The 10,261-nt window shown below is 39.8% G+C and overlaps 1 protein-coding gene across 2 annotated transcripts in view; it reads right to left on the reverse strand.

Annotated features, from left to right (window-relative positions):
* PRR16 (proline rich 16) overlaps nucleotides 1–9,195 on the reverse strand; it is a 242,048-nt gene extending 232,853 nt beyond the window's left edge. Inside the window, exon 1 of one of the 2 annotated variants that reach the window (XR_013961174.1) lies at nucleotides 8,376–8,858. Coding sequence is in view for 1 of the 2 variants with exons in the window: in XM_080679669.1 (XP_080535795.1) it covers nucleotides 8,376–8,534 (159 nt within the window). In the remaining variant the exon portion in view is untranslated. Of the gene's footprint in view, nucleotides 1–8,375 lie in introns of both variants that reach the window. The other variant, XM_080679669.1, reaches the window with a different exon arrangement.
* Nucleotides 9,196–10,261: the final 1,066 nt, after the last annotated feature.

Here is a 10,261-nt window from a genome sequence, read left to right on the forward strand (position 1 = left end):
AAAAATAAAAATAGCTTATGCCATTGTGAACCTCAAGAAGGAATATATCTGCAAAGGACTCCTTGAGGTTAATGGGACCCAAATTCATAACCAGTCTAGTAGCCACTGCTGACAGAGGCCTCTCATGCATGCTGAATTTTAGGGAAAAGCTACAAACTGCACAGTGTTCCTGCATCTACATCAACCCTTATAAAGGAGTTCCTGTATTGTCTTCTGACCAATAGGTGGAGACTTTCCCTGTCCAATAGGAACTGTGTAACTACATCTTCATTTGCATCTTTACTGACTAATCAGAGCAGCTCCATAATAAGCAATCAGAATTAGCCATTCCAATGAATCAGGACAGTGACAGTTAGACCAGTCAGACAGTGCAAATTTTAATTCCTCATTTGCAAACAAACAAACAAACAAACAAACAAAAAAACACAACAAAAAAACAAGGGACCAATCACGGACTAAGGATTTTCTCTATAAAAGGTGAACACCTCTTTGTCTGGTAGAGTACACCTTTGGCTTCCTCTGGACATGTGCTGCAATTAACAGGATTGCAAATTGTTTACCTGAATAAAGGTTCTCCTTTTACCATGCCCTAGGTTGAGTTTTCTTGTTGGCTTCAGATTGGTGGCAACAACCTTTTATTGATACCATATAAGGCAACATCTTTCCTAATTTAACAGGCCACTTTGATTTGGACATTACTTAGATATACCTATTTTCTCATTTTAGTTTATGCTACTTTCTGGTTCTTGTTTGTAGCTGAAGAAGTGGTGACTTGGTTTCCTAGGTCCTATGGGAAACCTTAATTTAGAATATTTCTTCCTAATGAACTAACTTTAAATATAATAAAAAACACATCTATCCATATTAGACTGGAAAAAAAAAAAAAGAACAGGATTTTAGAATACGTGAGGGGAGGGTGGCTTACAATCAGCAAATTCACATAAGAAAACTAATTAGAAATATCCCTACAACACTATTAGCCAGCTCAGTAACATTGTACCTGGTAAAGAATTTGACAAGCTTCTATATTTATCAGTCATACGAGAAAGTGAAACAACTGTTGAACTCTAAACATCTCAGAAAACTGAAAGATAGCACCTCCCTTCTAAGGCAATTTGGTAATAACAAAAGAGAATAAAAGTTCCCCAAATTCCTTTATTCTCTTGAAACAGCTGTATACAATGCTAGATACCCATTAGTTGTGCCTTTATTTTCTCAGTCATAATATGAAAAAACTAATTGTTTCAGTAGTATTTTTGTTTAAGACTAAGTAGGTCAAAAGTTATCACCTATTTATTTGGAAGATGCAAACTGGAAGGTCTAATTAACTCACTAATAATTTTGCCTCAATACTAGTGCCTAAAATTGACTGAAATCCACAAAAACAATAACTGTTACCACAAATAAATAATAAAGTATACAACAAGACTTAAAAAGTTTATTAGCTTCTCTTGAAATTTAAGAAACAATGTCCACATACTATATATACTCTTACTGGGAGTAAATATTTGTGAAACTCCCTGGAAGACACTGGCAATAAGGATGGAAAACTAAAGCTTTCACGCCTTTGTCTTCTAATAAAATGTAAAAAACAAAAACAAAAAGAGATTAATAATAAATACTGTAGTGCTTAAATGCCTGGGCTCTCGTAATAAATTGCCTGGCATTGAAACCTCACTTCTCTACTTACAATGAAGTGATCTTGGGCATGTGACTTAACATCTCTGGCCTGTTTTCTTTCTTTTTTTTTTAAATCTATTGTTGAAAATATTACATATGTCCCCTATTTTTCTCCATTAAACCTCTCTAATTCACCCAGCACCCTGCCCCAGGCCTTCACCACTACTGATTGTGTCCAGGGGTTATGAATATATGCATACAAGTTGATCTCTTCCCACCCACCCACCCACACCCCCCCTTCCCTCTTAGATTCCTAAAACAAAATACCAATAGTACCTTTTTCATATGTCTATTTTGAGGATTACAAGATTTAAGTATAAATAAATTGCACTTAGAAGAATATCAGACATCAAGTAAAATCTGCCTTAGCCATTTTTATTGCCAAAAGTGTTCTTTTTTGTGATATTTAACAACCATAAAAAATTGGAAATAAATAGAATGTCCAATATTATGGGGACTATAAAGTAACATAGCAGATCTACATAATGGTTATGATATACTATTCAAGAAAGGAGAAATCTTGTGTATGTTTCATAACTTTGTATGATTTCATCTATGTTAAAATATTCACACAAAAAACACAAAAAAATATAGTCAAGTGTTCAACATATCTATTTCTGTGTAACACTAAGGATAATTTTTATTTCACCTTTAAAATTTTGAGATTCTCCCCCCCATACAAAATTCTATAATATACTGTATTGTTTCTGAAATTAGAAAAAAAAAGTTCTTAAAAAATTACCACTTTGGGGGTTAGGTTGGGAGAGAGATGAATAGGTGGAGCACAGCAATGATGGGAACGTGTCATTATACATTTGTCCACAACCAAAGAATGCTGACTAGCAACGGTGAACCATAATGTAAACTGCAGACTTTGGGTGATAATGATGTGTCAATGTAGGCTCATCAACTATAAACAAATGTACCCCTCTGGTGGGACATGTTGGTAATGAAAGAGGCTATACATGTGTGGGGACAGAGGATATATGGGAAATGTCAATTTTGCTCCAAACCTAAAACTGCTCTAAAAAAATAAATAAATAAACAAAGTCTTAATGAAATAAATAATTAAATTTATTTTTTAAAGAAAAAAGTTTCCTTTTTTTGTTTTCTAGTATGTTATTTTTCAGCTTGATGTCAATTTTACACATTTCAATCAGAACTGAATCAGCAGTCTATTGGAATTTTACCCCTCTAATTCTCAAAAATCGCCTACGGAATTTTTCATTACTTCTATAGAAGTTTCTGTAGTTAAATTTATTGGGGGGAAATATATTTTACTCAAACTTTCATTCTATCTTTTCTCCTACAGTTTGACTTAAATGCCTAAGATCCTCAGAGTAGTAATAGTAGGAAAAAAACATAATCTGGGCAACAATAAAACCTATTAGATTGGTTTTATTATCTATTATTTTACTATTACCTGAAGCAAACATTTATTTCTTACTTTAAGCTGCTTGAATTTCTTACCAATTAATTCTCTGAGTCTTGGATGGTTCTATGCATTGGCAATAAAGACAGTAAAAGATGGTTATTGGTTATCTTTATTTTCTCAGGACCGTTCTGCATTTTCAGTAACATGCTAAGCCATCATGCTTAAGAAAAGAAAAATTAGAAAGCATTTTAGCATTTGGTAAACATACTCCAGTTTGGGATGTAGACTGTTGAATTGAGTAGTAAAAAATGGCTATTGCTACAATTGAATGAACTGAGCAATTTCACTCATTCACAACTTTAGAACTTGGAAAACAATAGAGATTATTCTTTTTAATTTGTTTTTATAATGAATTTTACATGCACAGACTCATGAACCAAAAAATGGTAGGATTTCCTACATTGATAAACTAAACAACTTTAAAAAGCTAAACCATAAAAAAAAAAAAACACACAACCACACACACACTTAAAAACAAAAATATATTGAATATAATTGTTAATTCTGTTTTCATCAGCCCCCAAATGGATTGTTTCCTATGGGTTTTCAAACTTTTTAATATTAAACTTACGTTTATTTTGTTTCTGTTTATGAAAAATCATGGATGCTCTGCAATCCACAGCCACAATGCTGACACACCTTCCCACCCATGAAGTCCATGAGTGATCCCAGGGCACTGATCTTAACTGGTTCCCCGGTTCCTACATGATAGTTTTGTCTACTCACAAGGCTTAGCCATATACACATACACTAGAGGCCCGATGCACGAAATTCCTGCAAGAGTAGGACTTCCTTCCCCCGCTGCCGGCACCGGCTTCCCTCTGGCACCCAGGACCCGGCTTCCCACCAGCTGCTGGCAGGCACCTGGGACCCTGGCTTCCCTCACAGTTGGGGTGGATTACCTCGGCCCTTGAAATCCAGGCTTTGTCTGGAAGGTCATCTGGAAGGACGTCTGGTCTAATTAGCATATTACACTTTTATTATTATAGATATCTTCAACCCACAGAGCAACCTTGTCACTTAAAATTATAAATTGAAACACTGTGAAAATTTTCCAGGTTATACTCAGTCTAAACTAAAATAGAATTCACCTAAAGCAGCAATGAATTTTGATTCCAAATAAAAGGCTGTTTATTACATATTTCAATTTCTCTCTAACTAATGAGATCTGTGATCCCACATTAACACCAACATTTGATTCAAAACAGTTCACTAGTGAGTTCTTCATAAAAGAACAGGCAAATTTGTTTCTAGAGATGTCAGGTTATTTGAGAACTATTTTTAAAAAGCAATGGGTCTGTTTTCTACATTTCTAAAAATGGATGATCCCACATCTAAAAACCAGCAATAGTTAATTTTATCCCTAAAACTCTAGAGTTTCACCACTATTTTTTTTTCAGTGTAGAAAAAAGCAACATGGTTTAATCTTGTATTAACTCCCTATTCATTCCTATTCTATTTCCTGTTAATTCCTTCTCCTCTCTCTCTTTTCAAATCTTATCCACATCTCAAAGGAAGATCCAAAATTTTCCTTTTTGACCTTCCATTTCCCCAATGAATTTATCCTTCATAAAAATATCCAGTATTTAGTTGTAACACTTGGGATCTCTTGTATATGGCATTGATCTTTTTGTGTTAATCATGGGAATCTGAATAAATTGTTTCTTAAAATTCATATCTCACCATCTTTTTAAAGCTTCTCTTCATCAAAGGCTTATCGTACTACTAAGTACATAGCAAGTATTAGTTTATTAATCTACATATACTCACTCTTATTCTCAATTGTGCTTTCTTTCCCCTATTAGATCATAGTGAGAGTGGCCACTAAAAGCAGTAATGCCTTTTTACGCTATCAATGTTCAAAGACATAATAAATGCATCACAAACTAATCTTTTGAGCACACTGAGACTAGAAATTTTAATTTATTCATCTTGGTAACACTAAAAGATAATATAGCATATAGCAGGTGCTGAATAAATAGGTTGAATTATACGTAAGGCTTTCCATTATAGTACAGAAGACCAATACACCCCTATTATTTCTGAAAAGTCAAGTTATTTGAGGTTTTACTAAATTCTGAGGGCAGAATAAAACTGCTCTTAAACTTTGTAGAAATCCTGTTCCTCTTCTTTCAATATATAATCTAATTATAAATGATTAAGTAATTCTTAAATAACCAGTCATAAAAAACACCCAAAGTAATAATGAAATTTTGTTACTAATTATTGGCATTGCAATAAGCTACTATTATGTTCAAATCGACCATACTAGCTGAATTTTCTTAAATAAGGTCCAGAAAACTTCTAAAAAGAAAACCAATTTCAAAATAACCTGAAATAAAAGTCCAGTACTGTTGGTGAAGAGTTTATGCAAAAATAAAGAGAATATTTAAAAAATATGTTGCATTTTAGATAGAATAAAAAAGCAGAAAAGTAAAACAAGTATCATATGTTCACAGATACAGAGATCTAGTCATAATAACTTTTTAATTTCTAATTTCTGTTCTAATTTAATAAGAGTTCTCGGCTCACTTATATCAAAATATATTAAGGCCTAAAAACACAGCATTGCCAATAAAGGAATTAGAATTCTAAATATGAGAGTTTATATTTAATAAATGCCAACAATAAACTGTCAGAATGTTGAGTATAACAACTGATGAATTTATAATGACACTTGTATTTATAAGTCATAACTATAGAGACCAATAAACTTTATAATTTACAAAGTTTTCAGTTACTCCTCCGTTAAAAACTACATCAAAGATGTTTTCAGTCACATGTGCAGTATTATCTTTAAAAGATAAATGCTGGACAACTGCAAAAGGTTACAGGTTAAACATGCCCTATAAATATTTTGTTCTCGAAATATCTATCATTATATTATATAAATAGCCAATGTTTCCAGATTCAGCCATAGTATAATACAATTCCATCTGCAGACCTAGGCTGATGATATCCTCACAAAAATAATTAACAATCACAGCACATCATTTATCACTCATAAATGTCACTCTTAGGGGTGAGATTTTTACCCCAACAGGCCCTGGCAGCCAATCAAATTTCCAAAGCATCAAGTAAAATTTTATCTCTAGATCTGTTTAGAAGACAGACCCTTTCATTTACTTGGTTGCACATTATCTATGCTTTTTCATTCCTTATATAAACTACCTGTTTTCCCCCTTAAATATTCTCCAATAAATGAAAACACAGAAAGAGTAAAAGGAAGAGATATTCACGGCCTCCTTGATTTATTTCTTTGTGATTCTAACCAAGAGCCTTAGGGAGGTTAAAAGTTTCACTATAGCTCTACATGATCTCCCAATATTTACAGAATAATGAGGCAAAACAGCACCAAGACCATGTGCAGTTTCTTGTCATTTATTCTGTCTCAAGTAGGGAATGAAGTGACACATCATAAGAAAGGATATGCCCAGAGATGCAGAATTTGATTGACTACCTTTCTCTTAAGCTCAACCTCCTCAATAAGACAGTAAATATGTTATGTGCTGATGTAGGTTTCCCACATGCCCACCCCCCCTTAGAAACCTCAGCAACTATAAAGCACAATTCTGCCAAAAGGAACATGCCCAAATTTGTTCATTTTTACAACGCCATAATGTTTCAGATGAAAACACAGCCTGCCAAAAATGTCAAATGAAAGGATAACAAAGAAATGAACAGCATCTTTAGACTTGAATTTCAATGCATAAACTCGCCATCTGTCAACCAGTTGTGAAGTAATGATCCTAGAGAAGCCCTGCAAACATGAGCAAGTTTTATCCTCACATCTATCAGCCATATCAATCTCCACTCTCAGGACCGTAGTAGTAATTATGTTCTGTCTGTGGAACACCTACAGGAATGGCATGTGCCATGGCAAACAGAACTCTGCCTATGAATGGGCCATTTTAACAGACTTGCATTTGGTCATAGAGGTAATGGGGATTGGGGAGAGGAAGGGTGGGTGGGGGTGGTAGGTGGGGAGCACTCTTTCCTCACATTTGGATTGGAAACTGGACAAAGGAGGTTAATCTCTAGAGGCCAGACATCCAAACAACCTTCAATTTCCTCCCACTTGGTTTCAGAAACAAGATTACAATTTTGGACCTAGACTAAATCCCCACCCCTTCCCTTCCCGCCTCTGCACCACCACCTCAGAAGTTACAGCCTTAGCTCTGGAGCAACTGCGGGGTGCGTACTCCCAGACGGAGAAGCACACCAGGCGCCCATCCGGTAGCAGAACAGTGGGCTTGGACTCTGCCACCAGCTCTGTGACTCCACCAGCTGCCAGCCAGCTCGCGGAGACCCACCCCTCCTAAGCCAGTCTTCGCCCCAGCCTGGAGCAGCAGCCTCATCTACGCAGTTCAGCCCAGATACTGCCTCCGCTTCTTTCTCTCTGGAGGTGGGAGGGCAGAAGTGGAATAGATGGGGAGCGGGAAAGAACCAAAACAGTCCCGATTCCCAAGAGCAAGTGGCAAGACACACACACACACACACACACACACACACACACACACGCGCGCGCGCGCGCGCCACTGACGCGCCAAGCTCCCCAGGTTCAATGCCAAGTGGGAGAAAAGAAGGAAGGGGGTGGTGGAGAGGCCCAGAGTTACTAGGAGAGACATTCGGAGGAGGGCAAGAGATGCCTCAGAAACTGAGAAAGTGAGAAAGTCCCAGACCCCCTCCACATCCCCAAGTCTGGGCTCTCCTGCCAGCAACCGGGTACCCTTCTTTCCTTGGGGCTCAGAAGGCGGGGAGGAGAGCTGGAGCCGAGCTTGCCCCAGGCTGCCCTCCCCGGCCTGGCCCAGGGCCCGGAACCCGGCCCCCCTTCAGCTCCAGCTTGGGGAGGCTGCCAGGCTAGGACAACTTGCCAAAGGACCCCAAGTGAGCAAGAGGGCAGGAGAGGAGCATCTCGCACGCTCCGGGCCGGGTTGCTCATTTCTCCCTCTGTCGACACACCCCCCGTTACCCCCCTCCCCCGACATTACACACACACACAGATCCGGAGACAGGCGCGCGCTCACCCCTCCCACTATCCCAGGTCCATCGATTAAAACACTAGTTGATTTCTTCCTGATTTTTTAAAAAAGTACAGCAACTCTTCTCAGGAGTCGCCGGAGCAAAGAAAGTCTGTCTGCAGGCTTCTTCCTATAGTTTCCTTGGAATTAAGAAATCGGACGGTCCCTAGTGAAAACCGGACCGACACCCCAAGGGGGCAAAAGGGGACGAACTCCTTCCCCACCCCTGCGCCTCTCACCTCCTTGAGTTCCTTGGCCACGTCCTTCAGGTCGCCCAGGACTAATTCCAGATCCTCCACGATGATCTTGATCTGTTCCTTCACCTTGGTTTTGGAGCCTGCCGGCGGTCCCTCGGCGAGAGAGGACGAGGAGGGGGTCCCCTTGGACTTGGAGGACATTCTTTGGGGCCAAACGAGGCAGGTCAGCGGAGGCGGGCAAGCGGAGGCTGCTGCGCGCCCCCGTCCCTGGCGCTGCTGCGACCGCTGCCGCCCCAATCCCCCAACATCTTGGAAGCACTCTGAGCAGCGGCGGGTGGCTGCGCTCGGCGCTCAGCCCGGCGGCCGCACTGTGGTGCTGCCATCAACTCCCCGAGACGCGGCGCTCGGCGCGGGGCTGCAGACGGGCGAGCAGCGCGCCTGCGCCTCCTCCCGCCACCGCCCGCCGCTCGCGCACACCCGCGCTTGCTCCCCGCCCCGAGTGGGGATGCCGGCCGCGGCGCCCACGGCTGTCAGCGGCAGTCCCCGCGGCGGCACTTCCCTCCGGGATCTCTCCCAGAACCCCTGGGCCTCAGGGAGCGGGAGGACAAGTTCCCGTCTTGCCCACCCCCATGTCTTGATCCTGAAAAGCCCTCATCACCGCAGCCTGCGGTCTGTCTTTCTCACATCTGGACTAGATTCACCCCTAGCAGAGAGCCACCACGCTTTCAGATCAATTCAGAAAGTCGCATGAATCGGGTCAAGAGTTGGATTTGGGGTCAGTAAAGCGACCCTACGTGTTTATCCAGGACCAAAGTATGTGCAGAAGGCCTCCAATCATTCTCAGAGTGACTAAGAGTTCCCCAGAGGTGTTCTTACTTCTGCAGAAATAAATAGCGACCGCTCCCCCCCACCCCCCGGAATCATGAAATCAAGCAGTGTTCTTGAAAGAGGTTGCCCAACCCTGTGGATTCCACAAAACGAACAGCGGGTTTATTAATTTGAAGTCCCCACACCAAAAATCCCCTGGAAGACTGTCTGAGTCATCTTGGCTGTACTTATCTGGGACAGCGATCCTTTTTTTTTTTCTTTCTATTTTTTTTTTTTTTTTTAACTGTCCTTCCTCTTTTCGAGACCTATGCTGATGTATGTTTTGGCCAGAGGAGAAAAGTACCGTGTTTGGATCTCTTCTTGAAGAAGCTGAATAAGAGCTTGCCTGGGACTTTTCTTCCCTTTTTCTTTCTCTCCATCCATTTCAAATCTCTTGCTATTAAATAAATAGGAAATAACTTCCTGATGGTTCTGTCAAAAAGGACCAGGGAGGGGAATTAATGGAAAGCCTTCAGTTCCATTCTCAGTAGGTAGCTACCATTTTCATTACCTAAGTTTTAATTTCCTTAGTAGCAAAACCATGGGTTATTAGCTACTGACCTGGCAGACTGGTTTCTTTTATTTTCTTCTGGGCATACTACTCCAAATCATTATTTTAATAGGTTTTGAATTCTGGTCATGTCTTAGCAGAGCTTTCTGCTTCTTGCTTCTCACACGCCAGGTCTACCCAACACACTTCTATTGCATGAAGAAAATCCTGACTGCTCTCCTCTTCCCAGTTCCTTAAGCCCCTCATAATCAATCACTGTCTTCATTCTGAACAATTCATCTTGACACAATCTTTGGGAGTCATATTTGAAATATGAAATAAAGAAGGAGACAACAAAATTAAAAATAGAAACTTAGAAGTGGTGTCAAATGAATAACAGCATTGAAAAATCAGTGGAAATAGAAGGTGGAAAACAGGCTGCTGGAAGGGAATTAAAATAAAGAAAGAATAAAAGAGCCAGTGTGCAGTAAGCAAATTGTAGAGAGGAAAAGAGAAGAAGTAATTACAAGTGTTAAATGAATAATATGCTTCAGTTCTTTGAGGTTGGGAT

The sequence above is a fragment of the Plecotus auritus genome, assembly GCF_963455305.1.
Source record: "Plecotus auritus genome assembly, chromosome: 7".
Classification (NCBI taxonomy): Eukaryota; Metazoa; Chordata; class Mammalia; order Chiroptera; family Vespertilionidae; genus Plecotus; species Plecotus auritus.